The following is a 27,614-nucleotide window of genomic DNA, read 5'->3' on the forward strand; positions in this document are numbered from 1 at the left end:
CAAAAAGCATGATTAATACCACATGATAGAGTAGGAGTAACGATCTGTTTGTGTTCTCGTCACTCTCTCACTTTCAATTTCTCTTTACACCTGACAGCAGAGCCTATATTCAAACAAACTTTTGCTTTAGTCCTAGGCAAATTTCTGTACTTGTAAGAAAAATCAACATTTTCTCCCCATCATCTCACTCCTTATTCAGACTCAGTCATCTGGCTTGATCATCCTCTTGAGTATAATTTAGTCATACAGCCTCTGATTCACTATCTTTGCTGGTGTACAGAAGAGCTTTGCTGACCTGCTTGCCTCTAGCCAAGCTGGAACCCAGCTGGGGTTCTTGTGGGCAGATTTTTCACAGTTTGTTTTGTCAGAAATCAGCATGCATTCGGGAAAACATTTTTGCTTTCTTGCCAGAGATTAAATTTAGAGAGACCCGTGGGTTGACGGAAATGCAGATGAGCACCGCTGAAACCGCTGACGGTCTCATGGTGTTATGTCTAAGAGGGAATTCTTCTGAAAACGCATTTTTTGGTCAGTGTCATTGTGGTCGGGGCTGCCACTAGTAAAGGTCAGAACAGGCAGATAGGGTAACCTAAGGGGATGTGAGAGTTAAACACAGCTTCTGAAAAGGCTGAACAGTCTTGACGGCGATGCCCACACACTGATACCGCCTGAAGTGACGATTCTCTCCAGGAAGCTGGTTCAGTTGCCTTTTTCAATTATGGCCTGTGTCCCTCAACAAAGAAGTCCCATAACCGTGAGGACATGCTATCTGCGAGCCAGTGTCTTGGGACTATCTTTCTATGAATCAACACGGATTGTAAGCAGACTCGCGATGCCCCCGTTTGACATGCATTAGCAGTGCCATGCTGAATGAACTGCAATGGCAATCACACGTCATCATCTCTGCTCTGGACATGACTTCAGCCTCAGCCACGTCCCATCTGCCGCACAGCTGAGACGGAAAGTTAGGGACTGTTGTTACCTGATATCTTAGCGAATTAGAAAATTCTCTCGGCTAATGATTGCCTCATTACTCACCAACTTGAAGTAACGCTTCCAGTGTTTTTCAAAGCAGGGTCCATTTGGCAGGCTAGAGACAGACTCGAGGATGTGTGAGGGAGGAGAGAATAGGCGTGAGTCACACTGTCTGGGGTATAGGCCGGCTTTAAGATGCAGCGGAGGAGAGATCAGGGAAGAATCCGAGACCGACTGAAAGCTATATTTTGATAGGGAACATACACCGAGAGCATGGCTTCCACTTTCAAGGGTTACCTTTTTACAGATAGGATCACGATAAATCAAAAAGCAATGCAATAAATTTAGCGCAGTAAGAGAGAAAGAGAGAGAACGTTTAAAAATAGATCTTTGAAAAACAACATGGCAAAAATAAAACCTTTCTTCTAGCATCCTTATCTCAATTATGGCCCTAAATTAGATCAGTGCTGTTCCATTTGAAGGATGTGAACTTAAATGGGTGTTTGAATTGTCTCCCATATTCACAAACAAGAGAGAAGGATTTGCAACGTTGATGTACAGCATTACTGATGTATAGAAAATGAATTGCAAAGACAGAAAAGGATCTCTGATAGTATTGTAGATAATATCCTGACAAACACTGTCACGGTCACAAAGTCATTTTCCTTTTTGTCACTGGAGAAGCTCGAGGCTGTGCATCAGCATGACATTACAGATAATAGTTTTGGTTCTCTGCTCACAAGCTTTGAGAGAGACTTATTCACATTAACGCCCTCAGCCATGAGCAGAATGTATTGTAATTCTTACATTTAACACTATTCTCTGTTAACTTCTTATCAGAAAGCCTCTGAATAAAAACGTCTTATCTGAATTTATATTCACATGGGAAGATACATTATGGCAGCAACTTTTAAAGTAATCTATTTTCAAATTGGGGAGGGGGGAGTATACTCACTAATACATGTATAATTAAATCAAAATCTAAAAGAAAACTCTTTGGGAAGCTTTCCATATACTGTAAATCATTGCAACTTAGAGGTTTTATTAACTACCCAAAAAATCTATCTTGTGTGAATATGATGAAAGCCTGGGACAATGTTGAATTTGTGTTGTTCAACCAATGTTTTATGGAAAGTTTTGCCCTCTGAATTGCTGAAAAAACACTCATGCATTCCGTAGATTAGAAAGAAATTGGGGTAGCGATAACTTAAATGTTAGAAAAGCAGGCTTGTGACTGGAAGGCAATCATTTCCAATCATGAAACCAGATCCCAGAAAATCCCCTCCCTTTCCCCTCCCAGAAAATCCGTGAGGGGAAAGCGATGAGTAGTGCGCTGTGTTCCCTACCATCAAGCAACAGCTACCATCAAGATACACTTGAGCAGGTATTTAACCCTTGATTACTCTATTGTAGCTGCTCCATGGCCACAGACGAAGACTGTGTTTGTACTGGATACTTCCCAGGTGTGAATGTGTGCAGCTGTATGAATATGAAGCTGGGCATTGTGGAAAAAGCAGCATGTGGGCAAAACAAAACCCTTCACTGCAAAAATCAAGGTTAAAACCAAAGGATTCCTGTTTCCCATCAAACTGAAAAGTTCCTTCCTGACCTAACCCTATACAGACTCTGCTGAGCCTCAGTGTGGACAAAGCTGTGTCCTAGTTGTTGCATGAGCTGATGCATTGACTCATATGAACTTCAGATGAAACACAGTAGAGCATGAACATGTCCACTGACAAAGAAACTGCAATTTAAGGCAGGGACAAAGTTCAGTCGGGTCACAATATCTAGAAATAGAGGGAGCCAGCAGTCAGAGCCACAGTTACAAAGAACCTTTAGTGTCACTTTGAGTTTGGACACGCAGTTCAGCAGCAAGCCCAAATGACACACTATGTCCTTTGGCAGTTCAGGATTTCCCCACCTGTCTCCAAACATCCTCTCTGTTGTCTTTTCATTGGTCGACCCGCCAGTTCTGTCAACTAAGACTAATAGAGTGCCTGGAGTCTTTGCTGAATGTCACATTTCCACTCAGCAGAGCAGATTTCTCTCTTATTTTTGCTTTGAAAATAATGTTTTACATGGCTGACTAATATTCAGTTCTCATCTGGTCCTATAGGGTTTTGTTTCCCACTGGGGCCACCCATACTAAACATGTATGAACTTATGTTACTTTAAGGCACATTAGATAAAAGTATGTACCAAAAGGCATATGTTACAGTATATGGAGCAGACTGTGAGATCTACTCTGACAGTATTTTAAATGAATTCTCCATCATTATCTATTTCAAAATCTGTTATTAAAAGTCCATGTCTAATGATGTTGTTGATGGCCATATCACTGCCATTATTATTTCCTTATCATCAATGATGGGTCGACTTAAAATAAAAAATAACCATTCATGTGTCAACAGCTGTTAATTGCACTTCAATGTGCATAATAATTACATGCTGTTATGCATGTAGATTTATCACTTATGTATTAACTAATTGGTCAGGCCGATAATAGGCTTGAGCAGTCTTAAAATTGAAGTGAATTAGTGTCTTTCAAATAATAGCAGGATGAAAGCAATTGAAAAAAAAAAAAACATTTCGAGCATGTGTAAAATTGCCTTTCTATCATTATCATTATCTTTTTTTTTAGGCAATTATTCCAGCAGTCACATTTCCATTCCTGTAAATTATTGTGATGTGTCCGGCGGTCTTTTTTCACTCCGATCTCCACAGGAAATTATAAGCAAGCGGAGTGCTAGAAAAAGCTTCCTCCAGCATTACCAGCATTGACCATTTTGAGCCCCGCTGAGCACAGCACCCATTAGAACAGAATGGCACAGAAAGCTCTTACCTCCTCAATCTCCCTCTGAGAGCGGCGTTCGGTTATCAGACGACCATCCAGGCCAGCTTCAGTGCTTCCGCTATCTGTAACTACAGTTACCAGCACACTGTCTGAGATATTGGATTTATTCAACTTATTCTGTGTTTGATGGCTTTAATCTGATTACACACTCGGTTGATTTAATTTGCCGTGTTTGTGACCAGTCCATGCAGGGGTGTTGACAGACTATTAGGCTGTGGTGAGGGGGATCTCTCCGAGGTGGCTGTGACCCAGACAGAGAGATGAGCCTGTGCGTGTGAGTGTGTGTGTGTGCGTGTGTGTGTGTGTGTGTGTGTGTGCGTGTGTGTGCATGTGTGTGTGTGTGTGTCAGTTTGGGAGTAAACTGAGAGGGGTAACATAGGGATGTAGCAGAGTAGATTGGGTTACTTTGACTCAAAGTGTGTGTGTGTGTGTGTGTATACCCAGAGGACTCTGCTTGGGAGAGACGATAACAAGGCCTCTCAATCACAGCTAATGAGCTCTAAGAACCTGACTGATGATGCCTGTGTGTTAACCAAACCAATGGAGGACCAATGAATCTCCTCTCCTCTCCTCTCCTCTCCTCTCCTCTCCTCTCCCCTCCTCTCCCCTCCTCTCCTCTCCCCTCCTCTCCTCTCCTCTCCTCTCCCCTCCTCTCCTCTCCTCTCCCCTCCCCTCCTCTCCTCTCCTCTCCTCTCCTCTCCTCTCCCCTCCTCTCCTCTCCCCTCCTCTCCTCTCATCTCCCCTCCCCTCCTCTCCTCTCCCCTCCTCTCCTCTCATCTCCCCTCCTCTCCTCTCCCCTCCTCTCCTCTACCCTCTGTCAAAGAGAGTAAATGATGCTAACTCAGCACAGCACCCCCGCTCTTGTAACTTGAGGGAAATGGTTTTGCAGCACTAAGAAATCTTTGAAGATGTACCAACCATCTGGCTCATCCTCAGAGTCATTTGCCTACGTCCTTCAGCCAGGATAAAAACTACTTGAGACAAGATCCTCTACATTCTGCCTCGTGCCACGCTCTGCCATAACTCTGAGTTGGGACGGTGCAGGGGCGAATATTTAAATTCCCTCCCTCGCGCACCTGCCGTCTGGGTTACAAGGTTTCTTTTGCGGATTGCCGCTCTCATTGGGCCACTCACATTCCCTTTAAGAGAAGCACTTGCCTTTAAGATTTTTTCATTTTTCCAATGTGAGGGATGTAGGCACCTTGACAATGGCATTAGATATTAAAAAAAAAAAACCAAACAAACTTAATTTTGAGAAATTTAAAATTCTATAGGACTAAGACAAACATAGCGTATCAAATAGGCCTAAAAGCTGTGCCATATTCCCAATTATATGATAGCCTTTTATTAATTAGCATATTATATGGACGTGCATCAGTGCTCGTCCATTAGGCCTATAATAGGCTAATCTGTGTTTTTATTTAATTTGATTTCAATATTTAGCGCCATAATTTGGAAATGGCTTGAGGCCTATATTGAATGCAAAATCAGAGCTGGTTGAGAGGCGCCTAGCAAGAGCCTCAGTGCAGAGACGAGGCTGAAGTCTGAATGCCAAACCATGTAATTCTGCTGATGAATCCCCACTATGTGCACTTATCTCAACTCTGAATACAAGCCATAGTGCATAGTTTTCCAAATATTTTATACAGGGGCTTTTAGTTGACACCTAAAAGGATCCTTCACAAGAATAACTGCTGTTCCAACTGTTTTGATCTGAACTTAAAATGGGTCAAAAGTTACAGCATATACTGTATAAAGTGGCTGAACTTGATAGTAGCTGAAGCACTGTTTGTGTGCTGAACTGGTCGATGCAACAAATGCCTCTGAACTATTATTGCCTATTTTTGTTGGCAAGAGCCTAGACTGGCAATGCCCGCACCCAGCCAGTGTGGGTGGGTGGTGGACTTGTGTGATGAATGGGTGCTGCCTGGTAAGGGGACCTATACGATAATAAAGGGGCTGGTAATAGATGACTATAGAGTTTACAGTGATCAATAGCTAAACCAAGCTAGCACAGGACAGCTCAGATATGCTCCAAGGTATTTAATAAACTCCAGTGCTCTTTGCAGAACATAATATAGCAAAACAAAGGAAACGTTCTCTTTCTTCCTTTCATTTTCTTGACTTCTTTCTCTCTAGAGAGAGTAGGAAAAAGACAATTGCCAATAGCAATACACTTTATGAGAGGGGACCTTCATTTCCATTTAAAACATGTGATATCTGATATTTTTTCGTGCCTTTGTGCTCTGGGCAATGTCATTACTGTAGAAACAAGGCATGTTTTGGAATGCTTGCCTATTACAATTCATTATTTTGACTCATTGTGTGCAGCTCCTAAACAATGTAACCCAATCTCCTCTTTGGGTAGTACCACTTCATTTTCACCCGTTCAGACCTCAAGAAATGAAATATGGCAGTGCTGACATTTCCATCCATTAATGCAGCTTTATATATTGTACTACTTACTTAGTCACTTACCATGCACTTCATCAGATTTAGGCAATGCAAGCTGAAGTCTTTACCCCAACGCTGATTTAATCTCTTGCTGTGTAATAATCTCATATGGCCCAAAGCACTTTCACAATTCACTCACAGTCTTAAGTCATTTAGTAATAGTTGCATGAAGCATTCAGACGCATTGATTTAAAGTAGCTTAGTGCCCTGGGATAGGTGGATGTTAAATATTCATACGCAGCAGCAGATTAAATGCACAGCCTCTGTGCACCTTGCCACTCCAGCTGTGCTAAGCTGTGGGTCCTGGGACTGATGATAGCATGAGAGGCATGCAACGCCCCTAAAGCCTGTCAGAGACCTGGGTGGTGGGGAGTCACTCACTGGCTTTATGGGACAATCACACAGAATCTGTTTGTCCACATCAGGACACGAGCCAAGCTCAGAGGCCTTAAAAGGGAGGAAACATAAACACTATATCCCTTTCCCAATACATCTACTCCTCATGCAATATACTGTGCAGATGTGGCTGTTATCTGCCCTTCATATCATCTTATGGCCAAAGAATGTCAAGCTGTCTCATGTTGATATTATCCCTACTGGTCAGTTTCAAGTTACTTCTTACTACATTAAGGAAGGCAACACTGCAAAACAACATTCATCTAATGTATTGGTTGCATAGGCGAACATAGGAGTGTCAGTGCCTCTGACTGAAAAATACCATCTCTGCTAGGGTATTTTTTTTTATCAGTCAGGTTTCAGCATTTGTTACGTGAAAATGACAGATTACCCACAGAGATTGAGAGTATATGATGCGTAGAAATTGACTCTGCACAGTGTTTGCTTGAATCCGTGGCTGTAATTGGACAAAAGGGGTCAGGTTGTTGTGTGGTACTCAACATCCAATGATGCACATATGAGCAGTAGCGTGTTAGAACCATTCCTCCACACAGCCAACAGATAAACTGGTGAAAGAGAAACACAGCAGTAGGACGGAAGGGCAAATGACCATATAACACAACATGATACAACATAAACACTGTCAGTAACAATTGTCTCCGCACCTGCTGCAGCTGCGCAACTTTTTTTTTAATTAGCTCCACACTATTCCACTGGGCTAGGGGGGTGTCAAGTGCTCAATACAGCAAGGCATGGTGGAAAACTGCTTGTCTAAACAGCTAGCTCTGTTGTTTACGGTTTCTCCCACACAATTGCAGGCTATATGAAATAGGCATTTTAAGCATGTTTATGTCTATTAATCCTCCCGGTGTTATCTTTCTTTCATTTAATACTGCCTTTAGTCTTTACTTACTCTGCTACAGCATGTGATACTCTGCCAACAGTAACCACTATAAAGTTACTGTTTTCTTGAAATTGAGGGGGTTTAATGAAGCAGTATGAGCTGACCTATCCAGTGGCCATTGGCCAGGCACAATAAGGAACACAGTGTGCTGCTGAACAGCACCTGACCCCGGGGTACAATCAATACTCACCTCTCTCAAGCCAACCAGGCGTCCAGCCAGCCAGCCAGCTTTGCCACTGGAGCTGACGTCACCAACCAGCCAAGACAGTAGATAACATATATGTCCTGTTTTCTCTTTTTTATTTTAACATTATGGACGTTCACCAATACAAAAACACAGCAAATTAGAATCATCTTTCACATACATAGTAATTTATTCTTTCACCATTTGGACACAGTCTGGTAAGAGAGCACAAAGTACGATGAACCGTGGACACCTGAACACAGTTTTTGTCCAGTGGTCGGTTCATCACACCAAATATACATGACTACCTTTAAGAGAAGATGAACTGGTACATACTTATATGGGCCTTGTAAAGAATACATTCAGACAGAACCACTTTGGTCCAAAAAGGGGAGTGACCCAAGTTGCTGGCTTCAAAAAATACACAGACATGGTCACGGCTTGGCTAGGGTGTAAAAATACATAATATTAGCAATGTACTTTCCTCATACTGTATTTCCATGATACAGATGAATGTATCTACTGTACTTACTTTTTTACTCTAGGCGCACGACATTCCTTTTGTTATTGTGTGTCAGTATTGCAACATCCCTCCTGCTCTGCAAAACAAGAAAACCACTGTAAATTCACCTCTGAGCAACAGCAGCGCCGGTGTGCGCATCGCGCTCCCAGCTCAATTCGGAGTATTCGCTATCTCCGGCTCTATTACAATCCTCCGCAGACGTTCATGAGAAATAGCTTCACCCGGCATTAACCCAACTCAGCGCGGCACCTGGCTGCGGTGTACGTCTAGAGAGCGCAGGAAAAATCAGGAGCGATTATCTGAATGACAACATGCTGCCGTTCTGCTGCTCTGATTCGGCTCTGTAGTACTAAACAACGTAGAGGAATCACGCTGAGAATGGCTTTCATAACAAAACACAGAGGTTTTTCCCTTATGCGTTATATGGGCATGAGTTCTTGGAATGTGCTGTGATGAATGTGATGTACATAGAGAACCGCTAGAATGGAACTAACTCGGCGCGACCTCTGACCTCTGTGCTCAGTGTGAAGCCACTTCCCCTGGTTCATATCAACCCATGCTGTAGCTCCTCGGGCTGCAGCCGATGGAGAGGCTCCAGCACAGCAAGAGTGATTCATTCTATCTTTCTGGATGCATACAATACACATGAAAATATATTTATACACACACACTCACACTCACACACGCGCACACACACACACAGGCATGCATGCATAAAACACATTGACAGCAATCAAATAAATCACTTGTACAAACATATATACATACAGTATTTACCATTTATAAATTAACATTGTGCAAATAGTCATACATACAGAGTCAAGTTGAGTTAGTCCCAACAAAATGTTTGGCAGCTCACAAATTCTTCCGCGTGAGCTTTTCCTTGAAAATAAATGCTATGTATTCAGTAGCAAAAGTACCACTGTTGTTTTGTGTTTCCTTGTCAATACTGGCAAGGGCTTGTGAGCGATGTATGATTTCTCTGAAATGCTTACTGGAGAGACTCTATTTTGTTCTACTTTTAGATTGCAGAGTTTTGTTCTAGACGTCCGCAGCCCGTGCGGACAGGATGAGGCAGAACATGAAATAAGTCTGGAGAGTGACAGTGAAGCTAGTCTTATAGAATGACCTCCCAGATGAAGTCTAAAGTTTACGTAAAAACAGTGAGTCATAGCAGAGTCTGTTTCGGGGGTTATGAGCAGTGGAGATACAGATGTGACATATGGAACATCTGCATGGCACATGAGTCACACTACTTAAGCTCACTACATTTGCGCAATCTGCATGCATGGCAGAAAAGCTATATTCAGCGTAGCTAAAACACACTTCCTTGAATAGAGAGCTACCCTTGTGCCAGAGGTGACAGAGGTTATTTTCAGTCACAGTGTTGGATTCATACTTTATGCGCGTATGCCTGTAGAGTCCGCGTCTATCTGCTAAGTATTTTTATCCTCGATTCGAGTGCGCATGTTCCCCATATCAGCTCTCACCTCAGGGGTTGAGTGGGCTACCGGGATGTGTAGAAGTTCATAGAGTACGCCAAGGCATGTGAATCACACAACACCTGGATGGCTGGAGGAAAAAACATATTTGATGGCACAGAACGTCAACTATTCCCCTTGAAAACACACCTGGCACGTTTACAATTATAACACTCACAGCAATATTCCACATTTATGGCTATTTAAAAAAGATTTCTGATTATTGTCAAATGCCTAAGTGAGTCAAGTGGTGATCATTTTAGTAATAGCTTATGGATAATTTTTCCATACCGCCTCATGAGCTCTTATAACGTCTACAGGTAAGCCAGGAATGACCTGGTGAGAGCAGCTGCCAATTTCTCATGGGTCCTGGAGGGGGCCGCTTGAACAACACAGTGCTCACCTTACAGTATAAAGTGTACAGTCAACAGAATGGTTCTTCTTTCTCTGTACATTTTCATCAAAGCGTGTCAGACAGGGAAATCATTTACAAATATTGTCACGGCATTAGAAATGTATTTCCCTTTGTTAGGAACTGCCACCTTGTTTCTTGTCATTTGTTTGGTCTTTTTTTTGTGTGTATTCAACATCAGTTCAATGTCCAGTTTGTCTTTTAGCTCCAGTACCACAAAACACACATTTGATACACAGCACAACTCAAAGACCCTGTGGTTTTTTTTTTGTTTTTGTTTTTTCTTTTTTTGTTATTTGAGGTTTCAGTGTCTTTTTTCCTTTTTTTCTGGTAGTCATATTATTTTACATGGCATGTGTGGCCTTGAGTTACTGTTGTTGACGCAGTGTTCAACATGCAGCGGTTTCCTGTACTGTCTGACATTCATCTACAGAAATCCGTTCAGGCGGCTCACAGCGCGTTAGACATCTCAACATGGGTGTCTGCCGTATTGTTCTCCGTTCTCTGGCTGTGGAGAGGGCTGAGTGCCGCTCTCTCTCTCTTCCAATGACACTGATCTGGGGCCAAGACTGTTCTGACAGATGACTCCATCAGCCCAGCTCATTCTGCCAGCTCCTCATCACAGCCGCCCAGGGCCGTGTGCCAGAGCCAGATGAGAGCTGAAGGCCCTCCAACTTTCTTCAAGGGCTTCCCGATCCCGATGCCCTTCACAGGTGGCTCTCCACATTCTCCCTGGGAGCCTCGTAGCACTGCGACTTGTCCGTGAGGCCGATGTCCTCCACCAGGGTGCAGCTGCAGCTGCTGCCGGTTCCCTCGTGCGGCGGGGAGGTGCACTGGCCGCGGCCCGTGCCGTTGTGGCAGCCGAACACGAGCATGTGCTTCTCCTCAGGGCTGCAGACCCTGGAGGTGGAGGTGGAGGTGGTGGCGATGTCCGGGAGTCGATGGACGTGGTTCAGGATGCTGCCGCTCTTGATGTTGGAGGGGTGGCTGTAGGTGTGGCGGTACTCCTCCTCAATGTTCCTCCCCAGCTTCCAGCGCTTCCACTTCTTCAAAACCTCTGACTGCACCTGAAGACAGCGGAGAGACAAAGGTTGACGTTATTAATGTGAGGACCGGAGAGAGACGGGAGTCAGGAGGTGAAGTGTAAATGAGGAGACTCACCTCTTTGTTGACAAAACAGTACAAGATGGCCACCAGCAGACCCTGCGGAGGCAAGCAACTCTGAGTCAGTCCCCCAAATCAACTGATGTCATGTTCCCTCACAGGATGGCTCACCATTTACAAGGTTTCACAGTGCGACAATTGATACTATGAAAACATGGCTCAGAGGAAATGTATTCTTTTGTCATCTGCCTAATGGCACGAAGAAATACCTTTTTAGCTACATGGGGCAGTTGCGTATTTGTCACTTTATAACCAGTCTGTCAGTCTGTCACTCTCTCAAGTTGAAAGTCCCTTGGCAGCACTCTTTCTCTTTCACTTTGGGCTTCTCTTTCTATCCTACTCTCTCTCTCTTTTCATCAAGGTAATTCCCCCCAATGGTTGGCTGTGAACTTGACGCGCGTCATCTGTGTCCCGTCAGCAAAAAGGTCACTGTCATTATGCCACAGTGTGAGTCAGCCAGTTAGCGGTTTGGACAGCGCGCTATGTTAATGTAATCTCGCCTGACATCATATAAGTAAATACAGCACTTCTCTGTTGTCTAGGAGGGGAAGGAAACTCAATATCCACAAGACATAAAGACTCGCTGAACGAGCTCATATACTGCAGCCATTACCTCTGGAATGACACTTGGACTGGCAGTTGAAAGTGTAACAGTACGACTTGCTGTTAATACAGTATAACATGATGTGATAGCTGCTGCATTTTATTTGACTTGGAGATAATAACAATTCTTAGTTCCGTCTCTTCCCCTTCATCTTATAACCAGCAGATGCCTTTGTTCAACTGAGTCTAACCTGGAAGGAGGTGAAGAAGAGGTCGATGAAGAGCTTGGTGAGACGCAAAGCGATGGTGGTCTTGGTGGACTCGTCCGTCACAAAAATAAAGACCACCTGATGGATACCCAGCAGAGGGATCAGGGTTAGGGTTGACTTAGCCAACCTGAAATGGAGAGAGAAGAGAGAGAGAGAGAGAGAGAGAGAGAGAGAGAGAGAGAGAGAGAGAGAGATGTTACAGTGTACAGAAAAAAAAGCAAATGAATAGGAAAAGCTTTTTAAAACTTGTACTCACCTGAACTTGTAGTCCGTGTATCTCATTTGGTGCGCTCGCAATTTTGACACAAGGATTTTGATGATATGGATAAAGATGAGGAAGTTGATCTGTGAAAGGCAGACACACAGATGTTGATGGTAAAGTTATTCAGACAGCAATCTCAACATTATTACACACAGCAGGCCATCCAGAACCAGTTCATTAACAGAGAACCCTGTCACAGCCGGTGGCATTTTAACAAAAGCTGGATGTTCCACTAATGAAAATCATGTGGACTGTGACCTTTTGATTTACATACTGAATTGTTAACCTGCAGGTGCTTGGAGGGAGTAAGTAGTCTTTGAAGTTGGACCCAAGTGTTAAATACCTATACAGAATTGTTTATGTGGTGGTGTTTGTCAAAAGAATTGTGGTAGTTCAATTGTGGAATAGGCAAAAAGTGCAAGTCGAGGGAAAATGGTAATAAAGTTGCACTAAAGACAGACCAAAAAATGATCTTTCAGAACTACCTCCCTTTAAGAAAGAGTTGTATTCAGTATAATCACCTCCTGTGATAATACGCATACTGCTTATCACAGCATATCACACTACTGTTTATTTTCTGAACAGAAAAAAACATGGGCAACAACATTTTCCTTACAAGTGCTTGGATTCCAGTCTTAATAAATATTCCTTCAACTCAACATCAGCTCAGTAAGCACCGCATGAATGTTTCATGATTATAAAACTGTATAGCTACATATGTTTGAGGTAGACTTTGTGTTCTTCTGAATAACAGTATGCAAACCAAAGGCACAGGATAAATGAGATAATTAAAATTAAATGGAAAATAAAGTGCAGTCAACTTCTTACATCTGTAGCGGTGAATAAAACTCAAATATAACCTCTGTATCCTCCTCAATCTCTCCCCTCTTAAAAGCTCCACTGTGTTGTCGTAGTATGAGAAGACCAGTGCAGACGTATGGTTTATTTGGATCATTTTATGGAAAAAAGTGCAATGATTGGCCATAATTATAAGCCCTTTGTGAATTTGGCCATTTCATGCAGAAAAAAATGACAGTAATTTTGTAAAATTGCAAGTTCTCTGGTTGAAGCTGCATTAATTATTGTTATCACAAAGTCGCATATTCCTGGAGGGACTGCAATTATTACACACATACACTAAAAGTGTTTACACAAGTGTATTTTCTACTCCGAAGAGCATCTTGGACATGGCGGTACCATGATAAAGAGGGAAGCAGTGGGTTATGGGAGCTTTGTGAACAACTAGCAGGAACCAGCCCTCCTATCCCTGCAAAAACTCAAACACAGGAATTCCTGTGAGATACAGGCCACTTAAGAGGACGATTAATGCATGGAAAACACTGGGACGTCTGTGTAACTGGCCTGACAGGAGAGCCATGACAAATCTGACTTTTATATAAGCTCAGAACTGACCTTTAATGAGCACACCTACAATAAAGGGGGCAGGTCACATTAAATAAAAATTCACTTCATCCAAAACCCCCTGAATCTCAACATCCTTCCCAGCTGTTAGGCCTAAAGCATTGATAGCCTTTTACACTTCATGAATAATGGAGGTCTCTTTAATATTGTATAGTGTGTGAACGGAAAGAAAAACATAGCAGAGGAAAAAAAAACATCTGTGAATGGGAATACAAGGTTGGCGGGCTTGCATTTGGGGTTAAAATAAATCATTTTGGTCCCGAGGTGGTATGAAATTGTAAAGAACTGACATGGCACCTTGGAGTTAAATGTTCAGGAAACAATCATTATTAATTACCGATACATAACATGGCGGGAGGCGAGGGGGGCGGGGTAATGGTGACAAAAAGGGAGGCAGAAACAGAAGGAGAGAAGAAGGAGGAATTACCACAACTGCCAGCAGTATGGGAGAACGGATGATCCACCAGTAATGCATGTTTATATTTTGCTCCCAGCACCTGTGAGGAAAGCATCGGACAAAACATCAATAATAAGTGAGACAACCACTAAGAACTCCCATCCTCACACGAAACATAATCAACATGTTTCTGGAGATGGCTAGCTCCGTCTAACACCTCCAGTCACACTGTTTTTCAACTCCTGCTGCAAACTAAAACGGTGTTCTTCAATCCCTTGGCAGCTAAACACGACATTTCCTCTCCAATGTTGAAGAAACGAGGGAGAGACAGAGAGCCATGCTGCTGCACCGGAGAGGGAAACGCACAACACCACGCAGGGCCAAGTCTTTTAAGGGCTTTACATAACAGCACAAGGTATCAGTGGTTCAAAAGTGCGGCTTCACAGTCTTTTTCACTCCACTCAGCCACTGAAGTGTGTGCAATAGACTTTAAGAGACTGCATATAGAAACTTTGGGGGGTTGAATGTAAGAATTAAATATTGAGAAGAACTAAAGAAGCAAAATTTGGCTTCCTGTAGAAGACAAGAGATGTCTGCCTGTGTCATGTTTGGTCGCAGCCAACTTCCCATGCTATAATTATGTGTTTAATTGACCATGGAGGACCAAGGAACACGACAATAATTGATAAGCTTTGGAGAAAGACCCTCTTCCAACCTCCTTTTGATAGGTGTCCCTATTATGAGCATGGAATCAACAATGATCAGCTAAAATTAAAAATGCATGGCAGGTTCTGATGCCAATTACATCTTCCCATTGGGGGTTAGTTCAGAAGAAAGTGTGAGAGAGAGAGATAGAGAGAGAGAGAGAGCACCTTTGGAAACTTACTCATTATTTTCATATAGGTATTTCACTATCACCCAGGGCACAAGGAATATTAGCGGAGTGCCTGAAAAGAAATAAGAGCAGTCAGTCGAAATGCAAAACAGCCATTTTGCAAAATGTAGTTTTTTTTACATTAATCTGGTCTGACTCAATTTTCATAAAAAGGTATCATACCGCTTATAATTAACTAGCATTCCTCAACTTATTACACCAGTGTAGACACACATGCCAAAACGCACAACTTTGCAACCATCATTCACTTACACACACACACACACACACATACACACACACACCAGGCCAGCTCACCCCAGCCAATGCACAGGTAGATGTTGAAGTAGTTCCTCTCGGTAAAGACGGCGATGAACAGGAGGTTATGGAGGTAGATGCCTTCCACCAGCAGCCAATAGCTGTTGGCCATAATACTGTACTGCATCATCACCACAGCGATGCGACAGCCAACCGTTGTCTACAACAAACATCATATCAAGTAATGTTAAACATTGTTTAGTTGTACATTTTTCAACTATCATACCCATTATTATAAAATTATTACATTATTATTATAAAACAGATAGTCACGGTCCTCAGCTCTGATTGGCTGAGTCACGTTCAGAGCTGTTTTAAAATATCGCATAGCAGTACAATGTATACTAACACAATGCTGCATAACAGTTCATTTAAATTATTAATTTAGCTTATAAATGCACTAACCGAAAATCCCCACTCGTATGTTGTTTACAACTAAAATTGCTTGGTGGAATAAGATTTATTGAACATTTGAGTTCTATTTTATTACAACAGTGCCATTTTATAAAAGCCGTAACCACACTTTACAGTGATTTTGCTCGGCCAAATACTTCACCATCACTGAAGCATGGCCCTTCGCAGCTTACTGCTTAACCATTAGATCATTATTGACCTCATTGTTGACCAGCAGCTCCACAGGAGGTATCGATGCCCTGGGGAAGCCCTGCTCCTGGTCGCTGCCGATGTCGTGTGACGTGATGTTGAGAGCCGGAGTCTCCAGCAGAGCGTCTTTGATGAGGATAGACAGCGCTCGCAGGATGAAAGAGGCAAACAGGTTCATGTGGATGTTGTTCCTCATGCAGTGTAACTTCCTGGTTAATGAGAGACAATAATGGTGAAACGAGTCCATTGGTCTTGAAGGTACAACCGTCTAGAATATTTTCCCTGCATCTATCATTCTCAGATGAATCAATAGCAGCCCTTGCACTGCTTGTACTGCTTTCTCAGTAGTTCCCCTCCCTGCTGCGCTTGATGCAGAACCTACTGTAGCGGTCAGCTGGAATGATTTTCTTAGATTTCACAGGGAATCGAGCGGAAAAGCAATGGCTACCATTTTTACTGTCGTTATTACAGTGTGTGTGAATCACAGTTAATTTCACAGCAATGCACAGTTTTAATGAGAAAATCCTAAATGTGCTTTAACATTCATTTCAAACGACAATCACTATTACCTGAAGAATATGAGGATGCCGAGCGCCAGCACCAAAGCCACCAGCGACAAGGAATAGCCCAAGGTGTACATGATCCGAAACTTACTGAGCATCTGGCCATAGTACTGCTGCAAATAAAAACAATAAACAACAATAAAACAATAAATATATTAGTACACATACACATCCACCCTATTTTTATTTTTAACAATACACTGCAAAAAAATATCCATCTTAACAAGTCATTTAGTCTAATATTGAGACCTAAAATTGTAATTTTCTTTCAAATAAATTCTCTTGGTTTAAGAAAAATAAGATTTGAAGGCTGAATATGAGACTAAATGACTCGTTAAGATGGATGTTTTTTGCAGTGTAACAGTGATTCTCATATGTGATTTCAAACTGATTCCATGCAGGCAAACTGTTCTTGTCCTTTTCTCTTAGCCACCTCCGCCACCTTCCAACCTTCAATGATGAGAAAGACAGTTCTTACCTGACTCAGATCATCAGAGTCACACTCGCTGGTATTCTTCATCATCACCCACTGGCCGTTTGCGTCACATTCCTGATACACCATGCCATGCTGGACTAGAACACGCACACACACACACATTGACAGCCTCTGTGATTTACTGGAAAGTCCGTTCAGCGTGGGCAGCTGTCTTTCTCTGCAGTATATTATGGGCGACTTGGCATCAACTTGTCATACAGTGTGTGTCTCCCCTAACCCACATCGCAGCCTTACCTTTATGGTGCCATGGCAGATACCATGGACATGACACACTGACAGTGGTGTTGGGGAGTCCGTCGGGCCAGCAGGCGTAATAGTCAAAGGTCCTGTTGCACACTAGGCCTGGGGAACAAAGCATGAGAAATGGGTGAAATTTGCACCCCAACCAGAGAGCAAAAACTTTTTTTTTCTCCCTTGTGTATATGAAACATGTATTGAAAAACTCCCTGCTACCTCCCTCTCTCTTCAGCTGTGGTGGTGAGATGTTGGTTTATGGAGGACTGGATGGTTAGATGTTGGTTTATGGAGAACTGGGTGGTTAGATGTTAGCTTATGGAGGACTGGGTGGTGAGATGGTTTATGGAGAACTGGGTGGTTAGATGTTAGTTTATGAAGGACTGGGTGGTTAGATGTTAGTTTATGAAGGACTGGGTGGTTAGATGTTAGTTTATGAAGGACTGGGTGGTGAGATGTTAGTTTATGAAGGACCAGGTGGTGAAATGTTGGTTTATGGAGAACTGGGTGGTGAGATGGTTCATGGAGAACTGGGTGGTTAGATGTTAGTTTATGAAGGACTGGGTGGTGAGATGTTAGTTTATGGAGGACTGGGTGGTGAGATGGTTCATGGAGAACTGGGTGGTTAGATGTTGGTTTATGGAGGACTGGGTGGTGAGATGTTAGTTTATGGAGGACTGGGTGGTGAGATGTTAGTTTATGGAGGACTGGGTGGTGAGATGTTAGTTTATGGAGGACTGGGTGGTTAGATGTTAGTTTATGGAGGACTGGGTGGTGAGATGTTAGTTTATGGAGGACTGGGTGGTGAGATGTTAGTTTATGGAGGACTGGGTGGTGAGATGTTAGTTTATGGAGGACTGGGTGGTGAGATGTTGGTTTATGGAGGACTGGGTGGTGAGATGTTAGTTTATGGAGGACTGGGTGGTGAGATGGTTTATGGAGAACTGGGTGGTTAGATGTTAGTTTATGGAGGACTGGGTGGTTAGATGTTAGTTTATGGAGGACTGGGTGGTTAGATGTTAGTTTATGGAGGACTGGGTGGTGAGATGGTTTATGGAGAACTGGGTGGTTAGATGTTAATTTATGGAGGACTGGGTGGTTAGATGTGGAGGTTTCGTTGTGCTCACCGGTGCTCGGAGGGTCTCGGCTGTTGTTGCGACTACACTCCTCCATGTACAATTTCCAACTCTCCGCCAGCTTATCCAGCATAACGGCAGGAGACACCTATGGAACAGTGGAGCACGTATAAGGATACACTCTGCATACACACATTACAATGCAACACAAAGGTCCTCTTACACTGAGAAGGTGTTCTAGAAGAAGACAAGGAAAAATAAGAGCCCCCAGCAAACCATGATGATATAATAGGTGCATTTGCTGAATTGGATTTCATCTGTTTTACTTCACTTCACATATACAGTAATGGTAAACAACCCATCCTCATGTTGGGGGTGCAATCCATCACAGTGTGTCCCGCTCTAATGTGTTGTCAGTATGGGGGGTTTGTGATATGGTCTGTGTTCGAAGCATGACAGCTTACACACTGGACACCGCACGCTCATGACGTTAACACACCAAGGACAGAGAGTTTGTTTAGACTTTTATACTACGACTCTGGTTTTTCTCAGAGTGCAGCAGGACCGGAGAAACAAGGCCCCCTCCCACACTCTAAAGACCAGCGATTGATGAGAGTTAACAGACCTACTGGAGGCTTTTTCCTATGGGGAAAAGTGTGTGTGTGTGTGTGTGAGCATGTGCACCTATGTGTATGTGTGTGTGTGTGTGTGTGTGTGTGTGTGACCCACCTGGATGCTGGAGGAGACGATGAGTATTGCCAATAGGAGGAACACCCGTGACATCCCTTATTCCTGCTGTTGATGCTGGGAGGGGTTACTGAGGGACGAGGAAGGGGGTTCACCTCATAAGGGGGCTTATCTACGCTCGCCACACTGCCTGGATGACACAGAGACACACAATCCATCAAACACACACCGATTATTACCTCGGCTCAACTTGGCCACGCATAGCAAAAGGATCAAAACAGGAAAAGGCAGGGTCATATCTATCACACTACAGACAATTCAGCAGCATTTGTATCTGGCTTGAACCCAATATTTGAGAGCAAGCATTGTAGGTCTGAGTTGGAACACAAGTCAAATACCGAGAATAGCCTAATGTCAGTGCATCAGCCTGACACCTTGTTCCATATAGGCATAGTAAACAGTGAAGGGGAAAGAAAGGATATCCACTGTGACCAGTCCCATCTGATCCACCCAGGCTACTCACTCACACCTTGCGGCCCACTGTCAGGCTTCACTAGCCACAATTAGCGTGGGGCACAGCTGAACGGAGCTGAGGGACGGACCACACCGAACCAGTCTAGACTGCCCAGAATATCAAGCCAAAAACCTCCAGGAAATGCTGTATGTCCCATCAATGAGACAGCTGTGGCTCAGTAGCACTGCACTCCCTCACTGACTCACAGTTGGCTGCTGTCCACCTCAATTTTAAAGTCTGTCTGTGTGTGAGTGAGTGACTGTGTGTGTGTGTGTGTGTGTGTGTGTGTGTTTGTTATGCCTTGCTCTAAACCAGGGGTCACTCACCTGCGTATCGATCCACGCCAAAAAAACTCCCCGAGAGCTTTGTTTGAAGCCGGAGAACGGAACGAAATCTGAAACGTTTCTGCAAAAAACACCTTGACCATGGAAACATTTTTGGCTAAAACGTTTCAAATTCCATTCTGTTCCAGTGTCTTGGCAGGGAGCAGGACAGGTTCGTGTTGATGTGTGTGGAATGTCTTTTGTTTTCTGATGGTAATTGTTCGAGAGATAAGAGCACAATGCTTCATGACAGACGGATGTATGTTGTTAAGAAAGCCTCAAACAAACAAAATCAGAGGCTTTCTGGTCCGTAGTCTGACTGAGCATTGTCAACAAGCTCCTCAGTTCTGGGTTGATGTCCGCTCCACATTACCAAGCTTCTTCTGGAAGTCAGACATCAGATCATATCTAAACCAAAGAGGTACCGAGCCATATTCTCTAAATGGCCTGTTCACTATAATGAGCACAGGATGCAGTTAGCGTTAGCTGTAGCACAGACTGACTGATTGCCCCAAGGTGCCTGAGGGATCAGAGAGACTGCTCTCATCTGGCCTGGACCTGGGTCAGGACTGGTCCAGCTGAGATCACAGCAGTGACTCTTGCCCTCAATACCATGAGGCATGTATGGGTCAACAGTCAAGTCTATTCCCCCCAGCTATTACACTGTATGCAGTGAACATTTATAACAAAAGCATGGCAATATGAATGGGTTAAAACATCAAACAAGTAACCCTATGTCTCTATTTGAATTCTGGCTTGTTTCAAAACTCCAGCATCACTTAAGACTGATTATTCACTTGATTGTCACCCATCTCCTCTTCCTGTAAAACCACAATATTGTCTGATGTTTTACACTAATTGCATGAACAAAACAACAGCCAAGCTCTGCCAATCACTGAAGACTTGGCAGCAAACTCTACTATTCCAAACATTTGTTCTTACCAGAGAATATGAGCAGGCCTCATTCTGTAAGTGCATTAGGTTTTAGCACGTGTCCAGGTACAGTAGAGTGGCTGGCATGCGTGTGGCTGAGCATATGTTCCTGCCTACAGCTTGAGCGTTGCACCAGCGTGTCACAGTTTTACAAGGGGTTCCCTCCTTTACCCTCTCTCTCTCTCTCCCTCTTCCCACAAACACCCAGAGACACAGTCATTTCCTAACACACTACCCTACCTGCACCACTTTCCGCAACCTAGCACCAAGTAGGTACAATGATTAACCAGACCCAGCGCTTTGTAGAGTCCTGAAAGAGGGGCCATGGATGAGAGAGAGTGTGTGTGTGTATGTGTGTGTGTGTGTGTGTGTGTGTGTGTGTGTGTGTGTGTGTGTGTGTGTGTGTATGTGACACACAGAGAGAGAGAGAGAGAGAGAGAGAGAGAGAGAGAGAGATAGGAGAAGCCTGTAAGTTGTGTATCTAACCTACTCGGAAATGTCAGTTACCAGTCACTAACTGGGCCAAGCGGTCAAGGACAGCCTTGTTACAACACACTTAACACTCTGAAAAAGTAAGATAGAAAAACTACTTTCTACTAGTGATGTGACTCTCATTTCTATTAATATTATCATCCGCATTTGGAAGAAAAATCATTGACTCAACATGATGAGATTCCCTCAAAGTGTGTCTTTTCAGGTCAAAACAATATGTCCTGTGAATAAAAATGAAGCCTGTCTTACTACCAAAAACTTAACCATTAACAGACCTTACATAATTTTTAACACTTGGAATACATCTCCAGGCCAGAGGTGAAACATTCGGGCTACGCTGCTTGCTTCAGGATAAAGGAAACGGCACCAAACAACCCAAGAGTTTCCCTCTGGCTCTACCTGTGTGACTCTCAGCCAACATGTTGCCTCTTAAATCAGACATGGAACAATAATGGCCTAAACAAGCTAATCTGAGAAGTGATGGAGGCTCTGGGCTATTCCCGCGGACAGAGCGCTGGAGGAGGCTAAACAACACATGCTCCCAAGGACCTTGATTGGTGTGGATCCTTCACAGGCGGAGGGATTTACAGCTAAGTGGCTGCCCAGAGCTGTGGCTGCTGGCAGGCAGGGGCGATGGATATCACAACAGCAGAATATACAAGCTGATTAGCCTGCTACAAGGGAGCCTCATACCTTCACGCCCATTAGTTCCACTCCAGTTCCTACCAAATGGCCAGTGTGATTCCCATCATCCCACATCAAAGGCATCCAAGCAGACATACTGCATGTGACAAATCCACACAAATAAAGCATGAGCAAGTTACTAATGTATGTCTCCAGGGCGTGTCTTTGTAAAGCATCTCTTCTGCTGGCTTTGCAGTCTTTTTGAGCAGTGAGCCGTAGAAGTAGCAATGTCCATTTTAGGGAAAAGACTCGTGCCATATTGTAAGTTCAGCTTCGGGGGCCTCTCCTCGCTCTGTTCCATTTGAAAAGATGCAAAAGTGTAGACTTGGCAGTTGGCACGAAGTGAGGAGGCGGCTTTTTGGCTAATTAAATGAAAGGTGAGAACTGCCACATCTGTGACGTCAGGCTGTTGACAGTTCTGAAATAGAAACATGAACTCCTAGAGTGGGCATAATGTTGTGATTTTTTTTTTTTTTTTTTTTACAGAAAGGCAAACTTTTTCAGACAAATACAATAATGCTGGGTATTTTCACCAGCACTTATTTCATTCACTGTCACTTGGCCACATATTGGACCAAATAGATGCAATTCTCTCTGAAGTGTTGTGCCTCCCTTTGATGCAGACAGACAACTCTTTGCTTGAATGATGCCTGTTTTGATGATGGTCATTTTTGTTCATTCGTCTCAGAGAAACCAAACCAAAATACAGCGACAATCACAACTGCATGATGCAATTTCCCAGAATGTCAACATCAAATCACAAAAAAAAAATCCCTCCGTGTTCAAGTAGATTTTGGTTATAGCACAGCACAATGGCCACTAACAATTACGGTTGTTTGTTGGAGAGTACCTCTCATTTGATTACAGTGTCTAACAAATAGAATTGCAAAGGGGATTGTGTGTGCATGAATGTGGGGGGAGGATTAAAAACAAACCTCTTGGAAAACACAATAACTCAGAAAACGCCCCTGAGCAGCACCCTGTCATACAGTTTTCAAAATGCACAGGCCTGGTCTCTGCTTCAGTTACGCTTAGAGCGAAGGCAAAAACATCCTGTATCTCCCATACACAGTTCCAACCCCTTGCAATTTCTCTCCCTTTCCATTGATAAAACCTCTTTGCATCTATAAAAAAATCTCTGACTTGAAGTAATCTTCATCGATCTTGCTTTGTTTGTTCCTGTCTTCCTGTCTTGATGGAATACCCAGTAGAAATCTCAATAACAGGATACACATCTAGCGGCAACAAAGCTGAAGGCTCATCCTTAAAGCGAATGCAGCGCGGCTCTAGTCAAGCCACTCCTCCGTGTATCAAGGCTTTCCCATGCTGTGACTGTGTAAGCCGAGGCAAAGGGTGCCAGGCTCATACCTTAGGGCTGCAGACATAACATTGAGTATGACACTGCTGGGTCAGTGGCCCCCTATCTGATAATGGGGTGAGGCAGAGTTCAGGGGAGACGGAGCATCGTGCTCCAACACGCTCTGCGGTGAAGGAGATGGGACATGACTGAGAAAGAAGCATCGCAGGCTGCTTGACTGGCCTGATCTTCGGTCAGATAACACACACACACAGAGATACACACACGCACCCACACACAGTCTACTGTATCTTTTCTTCACTGCAAATCCTCCATCTCCAGCTATTTGACCTTTCTCTGTCAAATTTCAAAGCTGCTGCCAAGTCTGTACTGTACAGTAGCTGACTGACACATAATGTAATGTGTGTAATGCAAACCATAGATCTTTTCTCAGACTTGAATATGCTCACTGCCATTACCTGAAGAGCAAGGACAGGACATGCATAGATGCAGTTTTTATTTATAAAATGAAGCCTTAAAGAAAAATCCAATCCCGAATACGTTCACGCTGTTATACTCTATCATCAGTCTGTGATGTTCACTTCATTCCTGGAGTTATTTTACGATGAAGTGTTGTACCCACTTTTCCCTCAACCTGCCTCATCTGCTTCTACTTCAGTTAGTGATTTTCTATATTTACCAGAATGCCTTTCCACAAACCCAGGAGAACAAGCCTGAACTTGTTTCATCCAGCTGTTTTTCCAGTCAAGAAAATGTGAGAAAGACCCTTACTCAAAACACAACATGTCATGGGCAGTTATCTATAGCAATAAGAAAATACACCACCAAACAACAAAAGGGGCCCACAAATGCAAGATACATTGCCAATACCTGTTTTATTTTAACATTGTCAGTGTTTTAGGGGTGGACTTTTCCTTTAAAGCCAGCCATTTCGATTACTAAATCAACTGTACTTCATATTATAATCTAGGCAAAGCTACAGTGCGGATCACTGTGACCAAACAGGAAATCCATTCTGACATTGACAGTTTCCTGTTGATGTCCCATTTCACCGAAAGAAACGTCAGCAAATAACGATAACAAAAAAAAAAAATGATGATTGATTCTCTTTGATTTGAACTCTGAAGCACCTATATTCTCCCAGGAAGCCCTTCAGATTAGAGTCACACTGATCAGAGGGGGAGCTCTCCCTCAGGCTCTCACCGAACTCAGACTAACAATAGCAGCCCACTTTTTTCTGAGATGTGTGTGTGTGTGTGAGTGTGTCAGTGTGTGTGTGTGTCAGTGTGTGTGATAAGTGTGCGCAAATGCTGAGAGCAACTGACCGCCCTCTGCATCATCCAAAGATGATGACAATGTCTTGTTGTGTGTGGGGTGGTATTGACGATGAAGGGTTAGGGTTAGACGCTTAGGGAAGCAAGATGGTGGCTGGATGTGGGGTGAGGGAGGTGAGCGCTCATCCCTCTTTCAAAAACCGCTGCTAGAATGCCTTGGTTAAATAAGGGTTAAAAGTTATACAGCATCTATTGCATGACAGCATGAGTTTTCCCCTGATGGTGTACAGCTCTATCAGGAATCTGTCAGTTGATTTCACTGAGGATGTCTTTATATTCACAGCCCATGCCATCCCTGCTGATCAGGCCCATTGTTTCATATGCAAAGTGTGTTCAGCGCCCGACTCGTTATCACACATACAGACTCATCATGAAGAAAAGGTTTGATATCTGATAGTATCTTCCCCTAGCTGCCTGCAGTTCATAACAGTCCACCTTTAATTTCCTCAAGAAAGTTCTCAATAAAAGCAGAAAGTTCCAAAGTAATTAAAGAAAAATCCCACTCTTGAATACTCTTACACTGTTATGTCATCAATCTGTGATGCTCAATGCATTCCAGGAGTTCGTGATCAAATGTTGTAATTTACTTTTCTGTTGCACCCACTTTCCCTCAACCCGCCTCATCTACTTCAACTTCAGTTAGTGATTTCCTACATTTCCAAAAATGCCCTTTGACAACTCCCAAGAGAATGTGCCTGAACTTGTTGTTGGTTTTACATGGAGGTAGAGAGAGCAGAAGTGATTGTGATAGTGATAGTAAGAGCAAGAGAGCAAGAGTTTTTCCAGTCAAGGAAAAGAGAGAGCCGCGCCCTTACTCAAAACACAACGTGGCTACATTGCATTTTGGTCTATTGAGGCTACTGGTGGTGGAGAAATCGGTATCTCTCTTCTATTATGGATTTCTCTCTGTATGATTGTTGAACATCTGTGCAAGTCAGTCTAGAAAGAAGCTGCTTGCTCTTTGATACTGAGGGACTGACACCAAAACCTGATGTTTACTGTTGATATTTTATATAGTTGAAACATTCGTTCTGCTCTTAAGCTCCAGTGTCGCTGCACTGGAAATATCTGGAAAACACAACACCAAACAAATGGAACCAAAAATGCAAAGTACATTGCGAGTTAAAGAGTTTTAGGGTGGATTTTTCACTTTAACTTATAAAAGAAGTACGGAGCCCGGGAGTGGCCATCGGGAGAAAAATTATTTATGTCGTGGCCACGATTTACTGTAACGTGATACAATTCGTTCCCTTGATCTGTTAAAATGAGCCCTCGTTTTGGTTTAGTTGGCACAAATTTGTGCAAATTGCCAAAACGTGCCCTCGAAATAGTGATATCGTGCTCTCGATATATAATACATGCGCTCTTCACAAGCTTATAAAGAGTCAGTGCACATATTGGTGATTATGTTTAAATGTGGCGCTGTCCTGGGTGTGTTGCAGCCACCTGATTGTGTTTACATGGCCTGAAGGTTAAGTGGCTAAATATGTTGTAATATTTGGGGGATATGCCTATTCAGTGTAAACAGACAATGGATATTAGCATACCAAATCCTTACTAGGCCTATCTGCAATACCTAAAAGGTACCTTTTAAGTTGCATTTTTTCCTAAAATACACAGTTTAATGAAATCGAGGGAACAAATTGTATCTCATGTGCATGAATGAACTAAAACGTGCGCACGTTACAGTAAATCGTGGACTCGATATAACTTTTTTTCTCTCCCAATGGCCACTCCCGGGCTCCGTAAAGAAGACATGAAAACGGGAAAAATGAAACAAAAACTATTGTGGTACCCTAACTCTCGTCTCTTGTCTCCCCACCACAGATTAAAAGTCACAGCAATGGAGAACAGAGCTCAACCCCATAAATGTCACAGTAATGAGTCTGACCACCGTGAGCGCTCAGCATGAGGTTTCTAAACAGGCAGCTCTGTCTCTTACCACGTCTACACAACCCAGGACGTCCCTGTGCAGGATGGCATCCCTCATTAAAGCACGTTGTATATAAACTCTAAAGTAGGTAACAGCCCAAGTACTCATCCCCATCATAAGCCATAACCTAATTTGGTCAGCGTGTCTCTGGGCTTCACTTGTCTGGGCCTGTTAGATTTGTTTTGGGTGTCTGACATGCGCTAATCATTTGCCACCCGCTAGCCTGTCTCTGCAGGAGCATGGGAGAGCTGCTGGCGAGAGTTTGGAAAATGTATCAAGTCTAGGATTTTACTAGTGGTCCGTCACTCGTATTACATCAGAACAACATCACAGATTATTCACACGTGTACAGTTTACACTCTTCACGCCTCAGCGAGTATGATAATTTGTTGACAAGTTGATGAAAGGGTTGCCTGTGGTAGAATCCATTAGTGAGTTGTTGGTGTTTTTTTCCCCACCTAAAATATTCCATAACTGAGCTGAGGCTATTTTTACATGCACAACGTTTTGGAGATGAGTTCAAAAAGTCAATGAGATATTGTACAGTGTGCAAGTCAAATGTGTCATTAGCAGCACTTCAGTATGGAGCTGCATGTTGTTGGAGGGTCAACACAAAGCTTCTCAGGTTATTATGTAAAGGGGCCAATTAATGCTCCTCGTGTTTTGAGAGCAATTACTACTCACAAACAAACCTCAAAACATCTTAAATCAAATTGGATTTCAGTTATTTTCCCAGAACATAGTCTATTCTGGATAACTAAATAAAAAAATATATAGATATAGATTTTATATTTGTATCTCCTGGGGTATATGTGTATCTCCTGGGGTCAACAGCAGCACACAGTAGAGGTGTTTGATTATTCATCACCACCCATTTGTCTCCGCCACCCACTTTCCAGAGGACACTTTCACAGCAGGGAGGACAACATATTTACAGCCTCCAGTCAATATGTAACATGGCTCTGCGCCGGCCCCGTCACACAACACCCCTG

The 27,614-nt window shown here is 43.2% G+C and overlaps 1 protein-coding gene across 1 annotated transcript in view; it reads right to left on the reverse strand.

The window, feature by feature from the left end:
- Positions 1-7,883: 7,883 nt before the first annotated feature.
- gcgra (glucagon receptor a) overlaps positions 7,884-27,614 on the reverse strand; it is a 38,915-nt gene continuing 19,184 nt past the window's right edge. The window contains exons 2-14 of the mRNA XM_071922843.2: positions 19,134-19,281; positions 18,456-18,552; positions 17,329-17,436; positions 17,077-17,171; positions 16,605-16,711; positions 16,046-16,244; positions 15,433-15,592; positions 15,127-15,187; positions 14,271-14,340; positions 12,416-12,504; positions 12,142-12,286; positions 11,345-11,386; positions 7,884-11,250 (exon numbers count right to left, since the gene is read on the reverse strand). Of these exons, the coding sequence (XP_071778944.1) occupies positions 10,891-11,250; positions 11,345-11,386; positions 12,142-12,286; positions 12,416-12,504; positions 14,271-14,340; positions 15,127-15,187; positions 15,433-15,592; positions 16,046-16,244; positions 16,605-16,711; positions 17,077-17,171; positions 17,329-17,436; positions 18,456-18,552; positions 19,134-19,187 (1,587 nt within the window). The 5' untranslated portion in view covers positions 19,188-19,281 and the 3' untranslated portion in view covers positions 7,884-10,890. The remainder of the gene's footprint in view (positions 11,251-11,344; positions 11,387-12,141; positions 12,287-12,415; positions 12,505-14,270; positions 14,341-15,126; positions 15,188-15,432; positions 15,593-16,045; positions 16,245-16,604; positions 16,712-17,076; positions 17,172-17,328; positions 17,437-18,455; positions 18,553-19,133; positions 19,282-27,614) is intronic.

The sequence above is a fragment of the Centroberyx gerrardi genome, chromosome 7, assembly GCF_048128805.1.
Source record: "Centroberyx gerrardi isolate f3 chromosome 7, fCenGer3.hap1.cur.20231027, whole genome shotgun sequence".
NCBI classification, from domain to species: Eukaryota; Metazoa; Chordata; class Actinopteri; order Beryciformes; family Berycidae; genus Centroberyx; species Centroberyx gerrardi.